A 20,049-nucleotide genomic window follows, 5' to 3' on the forward strand; every position below is an offset into this window, starting at 1 on the left:
GCTTAAGGAACAGCTGTGTGCAATTGCTCAGAGTACAGCAGATTGTGTCCTTTTTTTGACTCAGTGGCTGGGGAAGGCAGAAATGTTAGCAGTGGCCAAGAGCACTTCTGGCTGGGGGGCTACAAGACCCATCATATAGCAAACACCTGGTTTCTCTGCCCTGCATCCCCTCAGTCACACACAAAACAGATAAGTACTGCCTTTGATCCCTAACTCTGATAGGTACAACCGTGCTGCCCCTCTTGCAAGAAGGTCCCTCGCTCCTGAAGTTAATGTGATGTGCCCTGGTACCTCCAGTCCCAGCAGACAAAGGCTTCTCCTCAGAGTCTTAGACCCTGTAATTAACCCTTGGCCTGTCAGACCAAAAGGAGCTGGGACACATTGACCTTTGGAACCTGTTGGAAAGTTCAATTAACTTCAAGGGCCTTTTCTGGGAGCTTTAGTTGAGGAAACAAAGAGCTCAGAGAAGTGCTGGAACACTGTCATCAAATTGTTCTGAACATCTCTATTTTTAGAAGGGTGAAGGAGAGAAGGAGCTGAAGACAATGCCTCAGAGCCCCAGCGCATGGGATGGCAGCAGTAGTCATGGGCCTCTCTCAACCCCAAGCCTGAGCCAGAGGAAGAAAGGGGGTGGTGATGATGGTGGTGGTAGCAACTTTCTTTCCCTTTTTTTTTTTAATTTTATTTTTTTTAAGAGATGAAGTTCCATTTTCACCACCCCACCCCCATGGTCAGAAAATGAGACCCACAGATAGAGCTGAAGATAATGGCAGGTTGCCATGGAAATGTGCATTTAGTCTCACTGTTTCCATGGCAACTGAAAGACATACCATTCTGTTCCTCTGAAGGATGCCAAAGGTAAATGAGCACTGATTAAAACAGGGGCACAAACTTGGGCTCTAATCAACCACAAAGACTAGGGCCATAAACTCTTATTGCTCAAGCAGGAAATATTAAGAGCCACACAAGTGCTGGGAAGGCCAGAGGCAGGAAGCACTGTGCACAAACTGCTCCCCACAGGGTGAGGAATCACAGCCTTGGAGTAATAGCCCATCTCACTGTCATGAACAGCTTCAGCTGCCTCACCACGGTGTTTCTGTCCATGGCTGGATGCTAAGCGCACCCCAAGTCCATGATCTACTGAGCTCTTTCCTGGGCAGGTATCTGCACAGATCAAAGCCAGTTGCAGCCTAATCCTGGAAACCATGCAGAGCAACATATTTCTCAGAACCCAGCAAGATTCAAACTGCACTATTAATCCTATAGCTAGCCCCTAACAGCGTTTGGTTCAAGAATTCATCCTCTTTAAAAAAGGCAATAAAAAGATTACCCAAATGAAAGAGTTTGATACAATACAGGTGGCTGCAGTTTATTCTCACCAATCCTTGAATTATGGTTCTTTTTCCAGGCTGGCTGACAGTTGTGTCAAACACACTGTTACACAAGGTTATCCCCTTTCTCTGCTGCTAGTCTCCCCAGCAGCTACAGCCCATTCCAGAGAAGCATGGCGAACACTGGGCAAGAGCTTCAGCTGGTATACGTGAAAACAGGCAAAGAGAACAAAGCATCAAAATGGTGCACATCCAATCACACCCTCTGTCAATGAATCCAACTGCTGTGTTTTCTAGTGGAGATAGCGTGCAGTCTGGTCCTCAAGCATGTTATAGCGCTCACCCTGCAAATACAGCACGCTTGCTCTGATTTCAGTGAACTCCACTGGCCAGCCCCAGCTAATGGTATGAATAGTGGGGTTTATATCACTGTTTTTTTACTTCCAACTGCCGGTGCACGTTTGAAACACTTGCAAGGCTGAAGACAATCTTGATACAAAAGCATTTGCCTTCACAGTGTAGGACACAGATGAGTGAAGCCTTCTTTCATGTACTTCTGCCTTCCTATTATTGCCTCCTCCACCGTTCAGCGATTCCTCCCCCAAGTGCTGGATTCAGGCAAATCCTAAGGGAGCAGGAAATTACACTACTGTGTGGGGGAAGCAGAAGCCCCAGTGGGTGTCATCTGGGGGGTACTGGCTCCTCACCCCTTAGCTGTCTTCCTGACTCACCCAACAGCCATGTACAGGCTGAACTTAAGTGAAATTTCAATTAAAATTTGAGGGTGAGAGGGCCAGTTGTTCCCCCAACATCCACCCTAGGTGCTGGCCCTTGGTCTTATAGGAACCACTCATCCCCAAGTGAGTCTTTGTAGCAAGTAATACCACACAGAAGCTCACCAAGGTGAGCACAGCATTCTCATGCATATCCCTAAACCACGAGAACAGGGACATGACAAAAAGTTGCCATTTCTCTACCACTGCCTGGCTTGAAGCCTGGAAGAGGGACCCACAGTTAATAGGCAATGGTAGATACCTAATTTGAAGAACAGTGCCAGAGTCACAGGCTGAGGATGCACTGGTTGTCTACTAACAAGTCCCTGCAGGGCTCCAAACCTGCAACAAAGTGAAGATTTCTATTCCATCCTCTTCTACCCGCCTGTCAGTGACACTGATGATTGTGCCCTTTTCCCTTGAAGCTTCATGTTAACGTAGCTTTCCATAAATATCTTTCTTGATCATTCATTCCTTGTCAGGTGGGTGAACTGAGAGAATCCTCCTTCTTCATGTGGGAGCAGAGAAAGATTTTCCACTGCAGTTTCTCATTTGCCGTGAAGCGAAGGCGGCACCTCCAGCTCCGTACTTCTTTTTTCTCCACAGTTCAGCACAAGGGCTCCCACCTATCCCCATACTACAGACCCCTCACAACCCAGACAGAGCCAAATCCCCTGTCTAATCCTTTGCACCCTTCTCTTGGCACTACTGCTCTTGCCCCACAGCCTACAGTGTGATGCCATCTTTGCCTCTAAGGCTATTCAGTGTATAAACCTTAACAGTTGGGTTGGTTTTTTTTTTTCCCTTCCATAGGAGTCACAATCTTTTCTGCCTACACAGCCAAAATCTACCAAGGTCACCTTCACATCCCTCTGCTAACATGACCCCCTTTGCTGACTTCCTAACATGGACAGAAGTTCTCAGTTTCTGATGTACTGACAGACTTCAAGAGTCAGGAGGACTCTGGAGGTGACAAAGCGCCCTTTGCACCCATTCCCTACTGGAAGACTAGTGGCTTTGGCCAGCAGATTATAGCTGAGCCCAGGAAGCAGGACTAGGAGGCCAAGAGCAATGTGTAGTACAGCTGGAACCTCTCCAGCTCCTAGCAGTTTCTCTGATCTAGAGACCACACTGCTGCAATACCACATGAACTCAGCTCCAGCCTGCCTCCAAACCAGGCAGCTGCAAAGAAACTTTTGCTCTTGCCTAGGTCCTGCAGGGAGCAGATCCAAGCTCACCCCAGATAGAAGTTGAAATGCCTATATACGCCCAGCGCAGCAACTGCCAAGGAGTAAGGGGTCCACCTAGTGCAGTTAGAGCAGTACTGCCAGAACCACAGGCAGAGCAAGTCACACATGCAAGCTTCCCCATCAGCCCAGCCACGCTGCCGGTGACACTGGTGACCAGAAGCCTCATCCTCTGTATAGTCCCTGGGAGGAAGAGGCCGATTCTCTGAAAGGGGTGGCACTCCACATGGACAGCACTTGCTTGATATACTTCATCACTGTAGAGTGAGTGAAGGCAGGTGGAACCCAGCTAGGTCAGACAGACAGAGCATATTTACATTTATTAAGAACAGTAATCCAAGATGAAGGCTGTATGCTTACAGGGGCTGACGACAGGCTTTAGTTTAGGGAAAAAAGCCTTGGTAGCTGCTGGTTTGCTACCTCCCCAGAACTAGTGCTGCACTTTTTATTTCCCATAAAAGATCCTAAAAGAGACTTGACCAAAGTCAGACTGTGTGAAATGGATCAAGAACAGATGTGTACTTCCTGGTTCAGAAAGCAATGCCTCCTGCCAACTATCATTGCTCACTTATCCCAGCCGAAAGAAATTGAGGTTATTTAATGTCTTCCATCCACACAAGCTTTTAGGTCTTACACTTTTCAAAGTCAGCTCTGGCTGACATCACATTCGAGACCTGGGAGTGTAAGGGTAGGTCCAAAACATCCTGCAGGGGTTTAGACAAGTCTTTTAATCATATCCTTTTAGTCTCTTTTACAAAATGGGACAGTACAACATCCATTTCCCTCTGATAGAAACATAACTAGGTAGAACTTGGAAATGGAAAGGGCTAAACCAAAAGAGCTACTGCTCCAAATTCCGTCCATATTCCCCACATGACAAAGTCAGAGCAGATCACGTATGAACTCCTGTAATATCTGCAGATGAAACAAACTAGCTGGCTATCAAGTCTCTGAGCACTAGAAATCTATGTATGCACTACTGATTAGTTTAGAAAGGCATTTTGAAAACTTAACAACAAAAATGCCTGTGGCACAGAGTCTTAAAAGCTCATGGTTTGCCGTAAGCAGTTTCCTTGAGACGAAAGTCATACAGTGCTCCCACACTCACATGAAAGACTCGAGTCTTAGACAATTTGGTTATGATCAGATAAAACACAAGAGCTGGAACAAAAATAGCTTCCCCATCTCTCCTTTCACCCAGAAGCAGATGAATCACTTTGATTTAAAAGACATCTAGTGGCAGATAAAAAACTACAGAAAACAACTAATCAAAAGGATGTTATTCTGGAAACTTCTAGATTTCCCACTCCATGGGAGTTTCAGAGAGAAAAGGAGCTATCTCATTCTTTCATCAAACCAGGCACAAGTTAGAGATTAAGCAGTGAAGCAAGTTATGGAAAAGATTCCCAGACAACCAAGTCAAAAGGACTTGAGGACCCTTAAGTAGTACTCCAGATCCGCCTCTGCCTGCGTCACCTGAACTTCCCTTCCTGCTGGCAAGGGAAGGCAGCAGACACACTATGAAACCCGAGAGTTTGTATGACCTAAAATTCCAAGTCAGGTTTAGGAATAGCCTAAAATAGCACTGGGGGATGGAAGGCTATGTTTTTTTTATATCTAGACAGGCTTTTTCTTTTTTTAAAAATAAAAAAAACCTATTAATTCTTCCTACCTCAACTTTTAGCTTCACTTACTCTGAACAAGTAAAAACTTTCATCCCAGGGACTGACAGCAAAACTACTGTAGGTTCCTGGGACTGAGAGAAGCCTGCTGGGTAAGAGAACAGCAAAGTACCTGGAAAAGCCCACTGTGAGCTGGGGAGCGGAGAGCCAGCAACACTGGGAGGTGTACAGGAGAGATACTCCAAGTCCCATTCAGCTGGAAGACAAGGGATATGCAACAGTAGCCTGAAAGAATCCAGATTCCACCCACATGGGACTGCACATGCAGTATCAATTCATCTCAAAGACTTTTTTTTTTGTGTAAGAATTTTCAGTAAACACACACACACATATATACAGCCATCTCTTGCAGAAACAAGCAGTTAAGTGATTCCACATTCAGAACAGGGTAGGCAAGTCAGCACCACCTGGCTGGTGGTTCACGAGGTGCTGAAGATGCTCCCATGCGCATGCTCATGGCTACTTCATGTTTCTGAAGAGAAGGCCAACAAGTCTTGGAGATAGGCTCAGTGCAGACACACACACAGCTAGAGTCATGTGTAACAGCTGTGTTACAGGGTAAGGGAGATGAGAAAAGATCAAGCAAAACCACTCTGAAGACTGCCAGGAAGTGCCTGAAGACAGTGTCCATCCAGGGGAAGTCCAGTCAGAATCTGACAGAGAAGGAAGTCCCACATGAGCAACCCTTCTCTGCCTGGGGGTTGCTCACCACCTGGAAAGAGCTGCGAATCAGCTCCTGGCTGAAGTCCACCATGGAACCTTTCACGAAGGCCAGGCTGTCCACATCCACGACAACACGGGCACCACCTTGTTCAAACACCCTGCAGAAAAGCAGCATATTTAACCATTATCTGTGCTGCAGACCTGACAGAGAAGCACAGCCTGAGCACCGTCCTTCTCACAGGCTTCTTCCCTTCAATATAAGATACTATCTTGTCACACATCCCCTTCTTGTCACCTTTGCAAAGAGCACCTGACCACCACTAACTACACCCCTTTGCCCTTGCCTGTCATCTGGATTGATAACTGTGTCCAATGAAAACTTGTACTGGAATCCAGAGCAGCCACCTCCTTCCACCTGCAGCCTGAGAAACTCCGCACCTTCTGTGATCTCCAGCAGCCTCTGCAAAGAGGAAGAGGATTAAAAGACCCGCTGAACAAACTGGTCTCCTCTATATGCCCAGGGCAGGCCAGGCATTTTGGAAATCCCTCCCAGTGGCACCCGAGCTGCCTCCCCGGGTCCCTACCTTCACGCAGCTCTCGCTGAGGAAGACCTGCCCCTCGCTGGGGTCGCTCTCCGTCGGGCCCGGCTGGGAGAAGGACGATGCCCACCGCAGCGGGCGGCCAACTGCACGGGCAGGACCCGGCGGGGGCCTCGGCAGCGCTCGTCCTCGATACAGCGGAGCGGGACACCAGCTGCCTCGGGGAGAGGGGAGAAAATGGGGACCCTCAGAGGAGTCCCCGCCGCGAGCAGCCGGCCCGACCCCGCGCTGGGCGGCGCGCCCGGCCTCCACCCCCTCCACCCCCTGCCGCACAGCGCAGACACTTAGTGCTCCCCAAGGGGACCGAGCAGGGCCACTGCGGAGTGGTACCTCGTCCAGCCGCCCAACGCCAACCTCCACCAGCGGCTCAACACCCCCGGCGCCGCCATACTGCCCCCCTGAACCCCGCCCCCGCCCGCCCATTGGCTGGCCGCCGCCGCCGCTTCCGGCGAGGGCCGCCATGGCGCCCGCCGAGGCGGAAGTGCTGAGCCTGGAGGTTGCTAGGCAACGCGCTGCCCGCCCCACCGGGCCGGCGGCGGTGGTGGTGGCCTCTCCACCGTGCGGGCCGACCCGACCCGGCCAGGCGGCGCGATGCGTCCCCAGAGGCATCGTCCCCCCGCGGGCAGAGCTTGGCTGCTGGCTCCGTAAAGCCACCAAAGCCACTGTATCTTTGCACAAAGGCACGAAACCACCGTTCATCCTTGGGGGCGTTTGCTATCGCAAGTAGCGATGCTCACAGAGATAAATAAACAGCAATAAAACGATAAAGAGTAATAAATAACGCAGCGCTCTCCAGCAGAGCATGTTTGTCCTGGAATTAGCTGTGAGGGTTGTTTTATCCTGAGCAGAACCCAGAGACCCCGCGAGGGATCAGGGTGCTGTCGCGGGGGGGTGTTAGGCAAGCCAGGGAGCAAACACAGGGCCGTGCTGAAGGGTTTTTAGGGTTCTCTCTGATCCTGCCTTTTCTGGTTTGCTCTCCTTTATCAGGTGAGGGCTCAGCTCAGAAATCCCTGCAGAGGCCGGTTTTCCTTCAGGTGGGTGTTTATGGCCCTGGTGCCGTGGATGTGTGCTCAGCCTCCCTCACACCCCACCAGCCCCCCCCACACCCCCACCGTCCCTCCCCTCTACTCCTCGCTTCCCTCCTGCTGGAGCGGCCCCACGGCACCGGGCAGGCCCGGTAGCCTCCCCTATAGCTGCCTGAGGCAGGTTTCCCTTGGTGGTTTCACCTCCTCCAGATCATCTGACATGACAGCGATCTGGCCGGTCACTCACAGATGGCACCTGCAGTTAAGAAAGTCTTTATCTCTTTCTTCCTCATGTGCTTCTGGGGGAGGAATCCTGTTCCTCACCCCCGGCCAGGCCTGTGGAGAGTCACACAGTGGTATGGTGGAGAAAAACCAGTCATCCCAGCAGGAGGGGGTGATTTAACGTCAGGGGATCTCGGGACCCTGTGACGGTTTGCTTTCTCACCACCTCGTTCCAAGCAAGGCGATGCTTTTGCAACCACGTGCTTATGCTTATTTGTCCCACCCTGAGCATGTAAATAAAGACTGGTTTGGGCTGTTTACTTTTCCTTGCTCTTGGGTTAACTCTAACAATGTTAGGATAAAGCCAGGAAAGTATCACAGGCAGCGTCCCAGGGGGACTGATATTAATGCAGGTACCTGCAATGGTTGATGAATCCTCATCAGGCATACTGGAACATTTAATGTTTTAAAAAAATATATTGGGGTGTTTCTCCAGTTATTATCAATGTGGCATCCCAAAAGCAGATGACTTTGAAGTAGCAAATCAAGAACTCCTGGGACAAAAGGCAGGGGATCATGCCTGCTTTCCATATCGCACTAGCTTTCCTTCTTTCTCCTGCAGGGTGTATTACACTGATCCCACTGCATTTCCCCATGTTGTGACAGCATTCACTGTGAACACCTTTTGGAGAATGGATATAGCCCCCCAAATTAGACATTCTTACTTTCTAATTGCCTTCATTTTTACCAGTGTTAAGTGTCAAAAGTATGACAAGTACCTTCAAGGCACTTTGGGATGTTGCTCAGATGGTTACTGCAGTCTGAAAGAACGAGAAAGAGGCCATCTGGCCTCACTCAGAGTTAATTTAATCTAATTAATAATCCACTAGGCTGAGGAGTAACTCAGGTGCTGGGGGCAAATTTTTGAGGGGCTAGGAGAGGTGGGTGTAACTAAGAACAGCTACTTCTTTGCACTTTTTTCTTAGCATGGGCTGTTTTTTCCTCCTGCTAGCTATGTGGTATGCAGGTGTTTTTCTCTCACTTAGAATTACAGTCTAGGTTTTCTTCTTTCCTTCTGAGGTTGTGATTTTGTTGGTCATCTTGTTCCCAACAGCTTGATGTAATCTGTGTTTTGGTTTTGCCTTATTCTAGTCTGTGGGTTTGGGGAGTTCCTTTAGCTCTCTAAGCACACTGTGTTATAGAGATTTGTCTGTGAGTTCAATTATCTAGACATTTTGCTCTATTCTCCTCTGCAATGTGTATGCTTAAATCATCTTGTATCTGTTTTGGTGGAAAACTGAACTTGTTTCAGTGCTTCAGAAACTGGTGATAATAAAACCTCTGGTGTGGTATTGAACATCAGAGTAGCTTGTGATGCATTTCAATGTGAATTCTGATCTGTAGCAAAAGGAGCATGTTCTGGCTGAAAGAACAGTAAAATTGATTAGTCTCTGTATGTGGATTTTCTTGAGAACCTGACTTCTGTATTCACTGCTGCTGTAGTGCCTGTAGGTGGATATGTTTACTGAGCTGCAAGTACAGTGCTGTTGTTAGAGAGATTTGGATTCACTAGGTGTAGCTAGCTTATAAAATGGAACCTCAGACTTTTTTCTCATGTAATAGAGTTGGTTGGATTACAGAAATTAAAAACTTGAGTATCAGTCTTGCTGGAAAGAATTTATCTGTTAGCTTTCTTAGCCTTTTCTCCTGGTGTTTCTATACCTTAGCACAAGCTTCTTGTGATGTTGGTAATCTGCAAGGAGCCCTGTCTGCAAAATAATGAAACCAGCCTACAGTTGAATTGAGTCTTTCACAGAATCACAGTATCGTCTGGGTTGGAAAAGACCTTGAAGATCATCTAGTCCAACCATTCTGAAGTACTTTGGTGTAATGTTGGGCTCCAAGGCGACCTGGAGGCCCACATCTTGTATCCAATCTCAAAAGGGGCATGTGCCTAAAAGCAAGGTCTGTTTGGCCTATCATGCTTATGCTGCCCTGGGGAATCTGCACTTTAATGCTGTCACTGCAAAACTGGCATGATGGTAATGTGTGATACCAGCTAAAAACCTTGGGCAGAAGGTTTTTGCTTGTTTCCTGTGTAAGGGCCTTGGCTGTAGTTTTACAAACTTATTAGGCTTTTTATTAATCCAGTTCGGGGGGGGGGGGGGGGGGAATACACATGTGTTAATTCTGATCCTAGATTCAATGATTTTTTAATTCAAAGCCTTTGAAATATGTGTAGACTTCAATGTATGTAGTCACTGCCGCTATGTAAGAGCGTCTGTGAAGCAGATACCTGGTGAGCCATTTCACGGGGAGGCATCCAGATTTAATGCATTGTGGAATCTTCTCCCAAGCATGACGCTGCTTATCCTGTGAATGTGTGATGGCAGTTTATGGTGTTGCTCTGACCTGACCGCACTTCTGTTCCCAGCAGTCAGATAGGCGGCTTTGTTTACCATCTGCAGGACTTGAAGGATGGGGAGAAGGAAAGCCTTTCTGAGGGCACAAGTTCCCATGCACAACGAAAATACCGAGTTGGTTATGAAGTGTGCTGGAGGGGCTTAAATATATGGCTTAATCTCAGCAGGGTCTTCTGGTTTTGTTTTTTTGGTAGGGCTGCTATAAGCACCCTAATCTGCTTGCTTGAGGCCTCTGCAAACCGCATGCTTATTCAGAATCTTAAAAATAAAAAAAGCCCTGCTCCCCTTTCAGAAGGAAGGGATCCCTCTTCTGAAGAACAAGTCCCACTCCATCCTGCTAAGGCCTCTGGGGTTGCTGGTGTGTCACCCTTCATGGGGAGCCTGAGCAGAGCGTGGGGGTTTCACCTCTGAGTCACTTGGCAGGGCAGCTGAAGCTGAGCAGGCAGACACCTCCCTGGGACAGAGCTCTGAAGGGGGAAAGCTGCGTCAGCTCTGCCGCCTTCCTACCAAATAAGCGCTCACGTGCCTTTCTATTGTGTTCCTGACATGGCCCCACTAAGGGTAACACTTGCTACCATGTGAAACTGGTGAAAAGCTGTAAACTTTAGCGTGGGTCAAACACTTTCTGAAGCGTCTTAATCATCCTCTCGTTTGCCTCGGCATCCAGAGCGCAAAGCTGGGAGTCTCTGGCATTTCACAAGTTTGTGAAGCAGGACTAAATGTACGTGCTCCGTGAAGGGCAGCAACCATGCTGATTGCTTAGCAAATGTAACTCTCGGCACTCGGGTTACACAGACAGCTTTCGACATGCCGAACATGGGGTATGGAATAAGTAATGAACAAGGCCACGGGCTGGCCTACTACACTAGCTTCTTGATTTTTATTTCTATTCCCCTTTCCGTAGAGGCAGCGGACGAGCTTCTCAGCCCACTGTCCGTGACCGTGTCCTCCAGCAGCCGCCCTTTAGCGCTGAACGCACCGTTACAGGCCAGGAGCGCGGGTTTCCGCGCTCTGTCTGTCCAAGCGCCAGTTCCAGCACAGCCCCCCCCGGCCTGTCCTCTCCTGTCCCGGCCGTGAATCCGCTGCCCTCTTCCAGGCTGCAGCCTGGCCCTCGGCCACCGCACCGCGGCCGGCAGGTTAGCGCGGTCCGGCGGCCCCTGGCTCCAGGGATCCCCCCGGGGGTGCGTGGCGGCCCCCGCCCCGGGGAGGGGGCAGCCCCCGGCCGAGCCCCCGCCCCCGGCCCGGCCCCGCGGGCGGGGCCGCCGCGCTCATGTGACGCCGCGGGGGAGCTGCGGCCGCCGTTCGTGCTCTCGCTGCCGTCATGGCGCCGTCCCCGCTCGCCCTGCTCCTGGCACTGGGCGCCGCCGCTACCGCCCTGGCCGAGCCCCTCCGCTTTGTCGACTGTGGTGAGTGGCCCCGTCCGGCCTCGGGGCGGCGGGAGGCAGCGGTCGGGGAAGGGTCTGCGGAGGGGGGTCGGTAGGCGGAAAGGCCCGGTAAGCCCGGCTCTTCCTTGCAGGTTCCAAAGACGGCAGCATCCAAGAGGTGAACGTGAGCCCCTGCCCCACGCAGCCCTGCCTGCTCCATAAGGGGACATCCTACAGCATCAACGTCACCTTCGACAGCAGTAAGTATCGCTTCCCTAGCTGGGGTGCCAGGGGGGTGGGCAGGGGGGAAGCTATCCCCTCTGTCCCCCACTGCTTGGAGAGAAGTGGGGAAGGGTGGCTGGAGAGCCGTCCGGGTGGGAAGAAGTGGCCGGGGAGGAAGAGCGTCCCTTAGTTGTGGTCTTGCAGCTTCCAGCATATGTTGAAGGGAAGGGTGTGATGAAGAGATGTGTTCCCTGCTCTGGTGCTGTGCTTACACTTCTCCGTGTTCTGCAGAGATCGAGAGCCAGGGCAGCAAAGCGAGGGTGTATGGCGAGATGCTGCATGTGGACATACCCTTTCCAATTCCTGAGCCTGATGGATGCAAGTCTGGGATCCAGTGCCCCATTCAGAAGGGCCATTCCTACAGCTACCTGAATAAACTCCCTGTGAAGAGCGAGTACCCAAGTGTAAGTAAGCAGGCAGCTGGTCTGCTCCTCAGAGCTACTGTCCTTCCTGGGACAGTGCCACCACCTGCCTTTCAGGAAGGGCATCTTGTCCTGGGGTAATGGGGAAGAGGTTAGAAGACTCCTCAGACTATCTGGTAGCACTTCTGTTGTGAAAATGGCTCTGTCTCAAGTTCCCACTTTGGGACAGACCCAGCAGAAGCAGCAGCCTGGCTCCAGCTGCTGAGAAGTGGCTTCAGCTGCCCAAGTCTCCTCCTGTACTACGCCTCCCTGCAGAGCCTGCTGTGTTCAGCCAAATGCTCTCAAGTTGGGGGTGCTCGGTCCCAGGCTGTAGTTCAGCTGGGAGGCTGCAGGGTGTTTCCACTCTCTGCTTACTCAGAGAGTGGGGATCTAAGTGTGGTGTGTGGAGGTCTCCTGTGTCATGCAACAGAACCCTGCTTTCATGTAAGATACTCCAGGAGTCACTGCATGAGCATGGCCCACCTACTGCAGTGAGGGCAGTGCCCCAGCTCTGTCCTCTTTGCACAGAGCTCCCAGGACCTCCTTAATCCACACAAGTGATAACTTCCCTCCCCGTGACCTTGCCTTAGGGTTTCCTGAAGACTCTCGTTTCCCTCTGCTCTTCTCTCTCTTTCAGATTAAATTGATTGTGAAGTGGGAGCTGGTGGATGACCAGGACCAGATGTTGTTTTGCTGGAAGATACCAGTGCAAATCACCAGCTGAGGAGCCCTGTCATTAGTAGGGCTTGGGGAGGGGAAAAACAGGAGACAACACAGGCCAAATTCTTTTATATAATAAGCGTTTCTTACTGCTTCCTTCAGAGCTCTGCAGCCTCTGAGCAGCCAGTGCTGTGTTCCTGCAAGCATGGGCAGAGGGTTCTTAGCCCGTGTGGAGCTCCCTGGGGTGTTCTCACAGCGGCTCAAGTGAGAGCAGCATTCTCCAGCTACTCTGCAGAGGTGATTTAGTTGTTTGAAATGGAGCTGTCTGTCCTCACAAATGACTTTCTCTGTGATGAACCTGGCTAGTGTCTGAGCTGCTACCTGGTAATCCTTCAGTGCCTCTTCTAGAATGCCAGCTGCATCCACCCTCCTGTGCTTCTCCTGCTCTTGTTGCAACCGGGATGCTCCTGGGACCTGTGTTTGCCACCCATGCAGCTGGAGGAGAGGAGAGGAGGTTTTCCCTGAGCTGGCAGCCTGCTGTGTCGTGGGCCCCTGTTTGAGGTGGCAGGACTGCAGCTGGGAAAGCTTCCTTTTTGTGGATGCAAAGCCAAGTGGCGTTCGATGTCTCTGCAGGGATGATTCTTTTTCTAACCAATGGTTTGCACTACTACTAACTCAGAGCTGCTAGGAGCTCCTGAACCTCTTTTTATAACTTTCCTTTTAATAAAGGCTAGACAAAATCTGCTTGTGTTGTCTTCTGTGAGTGGAAAGGAGCAGGAGGAAAACTGGAGTGGCTGGGCATCTTCTGGTTGGGATGGTCTTACTTCTCTGCTGAAGGCATGGATGGAGGTGGTATGCTGGTCTGAGTGTGTGTGACCTGTGAGCAGCCAGGCATCTCTGCTGCTGGCTGCCAGGCTGTCCAGCTGGCAATGTCTGGCTGTTCTGCCTTGCTGGTCCTGGGCTGGCCTGAAATGGTGCAGAGGCTCCCTGAGGAGGTGGGGTAGAACACGGCCTTGCTTGCTGAAGCATGGGTAAAGGCTTTTCTAGTGAGGGCTCTGGGGCTGGAAAAGCAGCTGCAAGACCTGCCCAAGGGCTCTTGCCAACTGCAGAAACCTACGTGCTCTCACACTTCAACTGCACCCCCCTTGTGTGTGAACAAGGCAGGGTGTAAGCAGCCACGGCTGCTGTGGGGGCTGGAGTTGGCTCCTATGGCTGGCCCTGGGCTGGGGAGATAAGCAAATATTTGGCCTGGCAAGGGTCTCTGCTCAGGAGCAGGAGGTGGCTGGGTGCCAGTGTGAGAGGGGTAAGAATTGACTTACGAGATGGGGGGGGGGGGGGCTTGCCAGGCTGGACCCACAGGGAGCCTGTGGCTCTGGTACCCCTTGGCAGAGGCAAGACAAGCACAGTTCTGACCAACCCCAGTGTCTTGAGCCGCAGGGGCCCAAAATAAATGTTTTATTTAACAACATGAGAGAAGTTTCCAGCAGACTTGGTTAAAAAAAAAATCACCAACAACTTTACAGAAAGGAAGCTGGACCTACCCCTGCTCCCCCTGCCCAGCCAGTAGAGGGCTAAGGGATGCACCTGGGCTGGCTGCAGGGAGAGCTGGCCCTGGGGCCCCTCCGGCCTCTCCCCCACACCCCAAGGTTAGGCAGCAGCTTTAGAAAGCTGGGGTTGACCCTCCCCTCAAAGCTCTGGCCTGGGGGCTGGATGCTTCATGAGGAGTGGGGACAGCACCCGCAGTGTGGGTGAGGCTTGTCACTAGGTCAGTGCAGCAGTGGCAGGGAGATGAACCCCCTTTCTTGGCAGGGCAAGGTGGGGAGGCTGGGGCTGTGTAGCAGGGGAAGGCACCCCGTGAGCCTCCATGGTGCAAGGCAATGTGATGGGTGCTGGGGGCCAGGGTGGGCTCTGCTGCAGAAGGAGCAGGGGCTGGCAGGGCAGAGGGGGGTGCAGAGGCTTGGAGCTCAGCCCTGGCCTGTGGAGAGAGGTGGCGGGGAAGTTGTGCACTTCGGAGGGGAAGGAGCAAAGAGCCCAAAGCACCCGCAGCCCCAGGGGGCCCTTTCTCCATGCTCCCAGGTCCCGGGTGCCAGAGCCACGTGCTGGAGGGGAGCACCCTCACCCCTACTCCCCTAGAGCTACGCTGCCGCTGGGCTCTGGGCTGTCTGGGGCACACAGCGGTGGGGCCGAGCCAGGGCCACGTAGCCTGGCGAGCAGTGGCAGCGATAGGAGCCCTCCGTGTTCTCGCAAGTGCCACCCCGGCACAGGGGCTCAGGGCCGTCCACCTCCTCACACTCGTTGATGTCTGCAAGGAGGAGAAGGATGAGGGTGAGCCAGTGGCGCAGTAAGCGGTCCCAGCCTGCAGCCAACATCTCTTGTGCCCCTGCCATCCCCCAGCCCTCCCCCACAGGTGCCCCATGCCCCCCACAAGCACCTCCAGGATGCCCACTGTGACCCCACCAGCCTCCCACACTGCTCAGCACATCTGCAGAGCACCCTCAGACCCCAAGGGTGACATCCCCAGCATTTAGCATTCCCCAGCACAGGAGGGAGCCCTGCTCCCCCCAGCAATGCATACAAGATAGGGCCCCCGCCACGCTCTGGTCACACCTTGGATTAGCAGCTTCCTGTTAATAAATTGTGCTAGCATAAGATCTGTGAGAAAGGTCGCCTCCAGCCTTGGAAAATGTCCTTTCCTGATCTGACAAGGCTGAGAAGGCAGATGATGGTGGCCCTGAGAGGCCGATTATCATCTCCAGGACCAGAACACAGAGGGATCTCATGCTGTGCAAACAAGGGCTTGTTTTATTAACCTGCAAACTGTGCCAAAGGGCTCACTTGGACAGCTTGCTGCTGGGCTAGAGCTTGCACATGAGCCCTACAGCTGCTGCCCCACTGTAACAGGTCTGCTCTGCTAAATGTACTTCCCTGGATGCCCTGCTTGAGCTACCCCAACTTGTGGTGGGGTCACCAGCTGGGCAGAGCATCCCTGTGCACCCCAGAGACCTTGTTTGTACCCACAGGACCTCCCAAATCCTCACCTGCCAAGGCAGGTCCAAGCCCTCTGACCACGAACTCCAGCCTCACCCCCCACAGATCAGCTGGAAGCAGGTGTGGGGAGCAGCTGATGGGTTCAGCCAGCCACCCAAGGGAGAGTGAAGGCCCCAGCAGTGACTGATGGACCCCAGAAGGACTGAATTGCTCAGTCACTCCAGGGACCTGGGGTTATTCCTAGTACGGGTGGAGGGGGCCATCTGGCAAAGAAAGGGAAGTGCAATCCCAGGGAGGGAGGCTGGAAGCAAAACAGGAGGAAGCACTGCAGTCACATGGAGAGGAGAAATGTGAGATGAGAGAGCTTGAGGAACAAGGCAGCGTTCGTATGCAGCCAAAGCAATGGTTGACCGGACACTGCGGACTCGGGCTAAACCTCAGGACGAGAACATCACCGTGGTCAGGATGGGCTTGCTCAGAAGCCCAAGGACGAGATGTTAGGCAGCACGTCAAGGGAGATGTGCTGCACAACCTGGGAAGCGGCTGGCAGGCAGCCTTGCTGGGGGCTCCAGGGAAAGATAAAAGGGGGAAGAGCAGGCAGGCTGGTCTGGCCTTGGACCACCAGATTGAGAGGAGAGCCCAGAGGCACCCGAAAGCCAGAAGCAGTAGAGTAGTGCTAGCAGTGTGCACCAAGCCCTGGAACCTGCCCACTCAGGCAGGGGTGGGGGCAGGCAGCCCAATTTGCAGGATGAGGGCAGGCTACCCCCACAGGGAGGCGAGAAGGGAAGCACTGCAGCAGCTGCAGGAGTACTCTAAAGGCCTGAAGTCAGCAAGGTAAAAACACGGGGATGACTAAGCACAAAGCAGGAGAAGTGAAGGGAAAAAAACTGAGACAGGCTCCAGTGTAAAATGAGTGCGAGTTAGTCCAGGACATGAAAGACAACAGGCTAAGGCTCCATAAATATGTTAGCAGGAAATAATGGGGAATGTCGGTCTGGTCCTTATCGGTGGAGAAAACAAAAGCCAGCCAAGCTGACTGAAGCAGCTAATGTGGGATTTGTTCCAGCCATCATAAAAATGCTCGTGGTGACCAGACAGGGTGCAGACCGTGTTTGAAGTGTTTAAATGAGGGTGCAGGAGCACAGGGAGGGAAAGGCTATGCTGTGATGGAGAGGTTCGACAATCATAAAGATAAAGCATTTACATCCATATTGCTAAAGGCTTGCTGCAATTCATCTTCACATGCTTAATGCTCCTGCAGTCCTGGAAAAGTTGGAAGTTCTCTCTGAGAGGGACAAGGTCTCAGAGACCCAAGGAAGAGTAAATCTGGTAACTATCTTGAAAAACAGAAGGGAGAATCCAGAATTACAGACTGCTCACCCCCATTCCCTTAAGTAGACCAGGTTTGTGAGTGATTAGGTCATAACCCTCCAAAGGATATCATCAGGGTCATTAAATAGCTGGTGCAGATCTGTTAAGGCCTGATTACATTAAGCCAATCTGGTTCCCTTTGCTGACCTGATAACTGGTCTGTCAGATAAGGGAGAAGCAGTGGATATGATGTGCCTTGGCCACAGTGAGGATTTCAACACACTCTCACATGACATACTCAAACAAACTGAGAAAATACAGTCTAGATGAAACTGTGGCAATTGCACAATGGTCTGCAAAGCTGCACTCCAAAGATAATTAGCAATACCTGGCTGTTACAATAAAAGCCATTTAAAACATAGTCTGCAGGGGTCTGTCCAGACCCCTGCTCCAGCCAAATGTTGTCATTAAGGTGGATGAAGGAAGAATCCCCATGCTTATAAAATGTATGTGTGTGATGCCACACTGCAAGCACTTTGCGGGATTCAGACTCATTCTCATCAAGCAGAGAAGCGGTCCAAAATCAACCAGACAAAATTCACTGAAGGCAAATGCAAAGCACTATGGCCAAGGAAAAGCAAACAGAGCACACAAATGCAGAAGGGGGAATAACAGCTCAGGCAGCCGTTCTGCCTGGCAGCATTTGGGGAGGCAGACACCATGGGTTCTGTATGAAGAAGCTGCACCATCATGTCGTGCAATAAGGGTGCTGGGAGAGGGTGAATGCCATGCCTAAGGAAAAAGAGGGTCTTCATCTGCTCTGTTCAGTGCCTGCAGTCTCAGCTGGCTTGGGGAGCTACACTGCTAAAAGGATGGAGACATGACATAGGGTTGTAGAGGAAATGCAGAGAGAAGCTTTAGAGATTGTGTCTCATAGGGCAGGGTAAGTGAGGAATTTCACCAGGGCAGTGGTGAATGTAGAGGAAATTTATCAGGGCTAGGCTAACAGTGGCTGGTGATGTACCAGAGTGTTATGTGAAGAAGGGAGTGATCAGCTGCTCCCCATGATGCCCAGAGGTGCCCTGATCCAGGTGCCAGCAGAAAGTGGCCAGCTGAACCTCCAGGAAGGTCCTCCCAGTTCCATGGGAAGGAAGCACCAGGGAGAGCAGGGGCTCCTCCGGCAGCTCTCCCGGCCAGCACCGCCAGAGAGCGGCAGCCGCCAAGGGACGCGGGGGCCAGGCTGCCCGCACAGCCCCAGCTGCAGCGCCGAGCAGCCCGGCTGGCCCCGGCAGGCACTCACCCACGCAGGCCATGCGGGTCATGTCCAGCTGGAAGCCGTCAAAGCAGTCGCAGGTGTAGCCCTCCCGGACACGCACACAGCGCCCGTTCTCACAGCCGTTGAGGATCCCACACTCCTCAGCCTGCAGCCCTTCAAAACCCTCGTAGAGGCCTGGAGGGTGGCAAAGTGGTGTCAGAGCAGGGTGACCCTCCACCCAGCCACGGAGGGGACATTGGGCACAAGGCAAGACGGTGCTGGTGGGGCCAGGACCGACTCAGAGCAGGCAGGTGCCAAGACTGCTCCAAGCTTGGAGCGCCCTGGCTGGGGTGGGACCTGCCAGGCAGTCCCCGTAGACACAGGCCGGGTGAGAAGGCACCTCTCTGTGTCTCCCAGTACTCACCAGTTTGGCTGGGCAGGTAGCGGGGTGGGGACCGCCCTGGGCCATGGTGGAGAGGGCTGCCACGGAACTCACTGTTGGGTTCCCTCCGAGGGAAACCAGCATCGGGGTTTCCATACTCAGACTCCAGGTAGTTGTAGTAGGGGCCCATATCAGGGCTGGGAAGGCCATAGTGGGGGTCTTCCAAGCCTGGTGCGTACTCATACCTAGGTCTTTCTCGGAGCTCAGCCCCTCTCTCACTGTCTTCGCTGGCCCCATTACACAGGAAAGCAAAATCAGCTGCAAGTGGTAAGAGAAAAGGAAGGGTCAGCAGCCTGGCTCAGGAGAGGACAGAGTCTGCTATGGCTGGAGAAGGTGCATCCACACCAGGTCAGCAGTCAGGCCTGTGTTCAATGGGCTCCAAAGCTGCAGCTCTGTAGTTTGCTGACAAGATCCTGTCTTTGAGAAGACCAGCTCCTGTCTGGGGCCAGCAAGTCCTTGAGCAGCAAGAACCCCAATTCCCAGTGTGCTCTCATCCTGGGCTGCCACTGCCTCACCTCTCCTAAGCCAAGCAGGTGCAGTGGAATGCACAGAGCAACTCTCCCCTCACCTCAAACACCTTGAACTCATTGCAAACCAGTTTCAGGTACATCTTACCCACCAGTGCAGCTCAACCCTGGTGAAGTGGGGGGTTTCACCCACTCCTTGGGCTGGCTTTGGCAACAAGAGGAGCCCTTGCTGCAGTCGTATGTGACCGACCCTGCACGACATGCCGGCAGCAGCCCAGCCCATCCCCACCTCGGCCGGGGGATGCTTGCCCATGCTGTCCCACTCACCGGAGGACCTGTGCGGGCAGAGTGCACAGTTCTGGCCCCAGGCTTCACCGAGCCGGCAGCAGCACTCGGTGTACGTAGTCTGCTCGCCATGCAGCAGGTCTTGGCAGATGTAGTCGGCAACGGTCTGCCAGCAGACGTCCAGGTGGATTTCGTACTCCTCCAAGGCATCTATGAGTGACACAAGCAAAGGATGCCATGAAAATCATCCAGAAGAGTGCCACCCCACCTTGTCCTGAGAGGGACAACCGTGTGCCCCAGCTCCTGCCCCCACCGCCCTGGCTGCACACTGTGCTGGTGCTGGCACACCTCAGCCTGGCACCAAGCCCCCACCCGCTGCGCCCTCCTGGGAGACCCAGCCGTGGGGTGAGATGTGCGGGGCAAGGGTGTGCTGCAGCGGGGACTCGGGCTCACCTGCCCTGCTGGAGAGGTTCACACACCGGTTACCGGTTGCATCCAGCACAAGAGGAAGGCTGCAGAAGCAGTGGTAGGATCCGTCTGTGTTCAGACACTCGCCGTTGATGCAGTACACTTCGTTCTGACACTCATCCTGGTCTGCCCACGCACAAGGACAGAGCAACATTTCAGGC

At 52.7% G+C, this 20,049-nt stretch overlaps 3 protein-coding genes across 5 annotated transcripts in view; 1 reads left to right on the forward strand and 2 right to left on the reverse strand.

Moving 5' to 3' along the window:
- Positions 1 to 1,343: 1,343 nt before the first annotated feature.
- Positions 1,344 to 6,704, reverse strand: ISCA2 (iron-sulfur cluster assembly 2). The gene is made up of 4 exons (XM_074824729.1): positions 6,626 to 6,704; positions 6,281 to 6,449; positions 6,041 to 6,156; positions 1,344 to 5,854 (listed from the first exon to the last, which is right to left on the reverse strand). The coding sequence occupies exons 1-4, from the start codon at positions 6,682 to 6,684 to the stop codon at positions 5,680 to 5,682; spliced, it is 519 nt and encodes a 172-aa protein (XP_074680830.1). The 5' UTR covers positions 6,685 to 6,704; the 3' UTR covers positions 1,344 to 5,679.
- A 4,518-nt stretch (positions 6,705 to 11,222) lies between these two features.
- On the forward strand, positions 11,223 to 13,412 carry NPC2 (NPC intracellular cholesterol transporter 2). The gene is made up of 4 exons (XM_074824730.1): positions 11,223 to 11,371; positions 11,482 to 11,589; positions 11,843 to 12,015; positions 12,650 to 13,412. The coding sequence occupies exons 1-4, from the start codon at positions 11,287 to 11,289 to the stop codon at positions 12,734 to 12,736; spliced, it is 453 nt and encodes a 150-aa protein (XP_074680831.1). The 5' UTR covers positions 11,223 to 11,286; the 3' UTR covers positions 12,737 to 13,412.
- Positions 13,413 to 14,089: 677 nt separating this feature from the next.
- The window catches only part of LTBP2 (latent transforming growth factor beta binding protein 2), a 73,850-nt gene continuing 67,890 nt past the window's right edge, over positions 14,090 to 20,049 (reverse strand). For all 3 annotated transcript variants that reach the window (XM_074824732.1, XM_074824733.1, XM_074824731.1), the window contains 5 exons: positions 19,874 to 20,014; positions 19,463 to 19,630; positions 18,651 to 18,926; positions 18,272 to 18,421; positions 14,090 to 14,974 (listed from right to left, as the gene is read on the reverse strand). In XM_074824732.1, the coding sequence (XP_074680833.1) occupies positions 14,808 to 14,974; positions 18,272 to 18,421; positions 18,651 to 18,926; positions 19,463 to 19,630; positions 19,874 to 20,014 (902 nt within the window). In that variant the 3' untranslated portion in view covers positions 14,090 to 14,807. The remainder of the gene's footprint in view (positions 14,975 to 18,271; positions 18,422 to 18,650; positions 18,927 to 19,462; positions 19,631 to 19,873; positions 20,015 to 20,049) is intronic.

This window comes from Strix aluco, chromosome 4, assembly GCF_031877795.1.
Source record: "Strix aluco isolate bStrAlu1 chromosome 4, bStrAlu1.hap1, whole genome shotgun sequence".
Classification (NCBI taxonomy): Eukaryota; Metazoa; Chordata; class Aves; order Strigiformes; family Strigidae; genus Strix; species Strix aluco.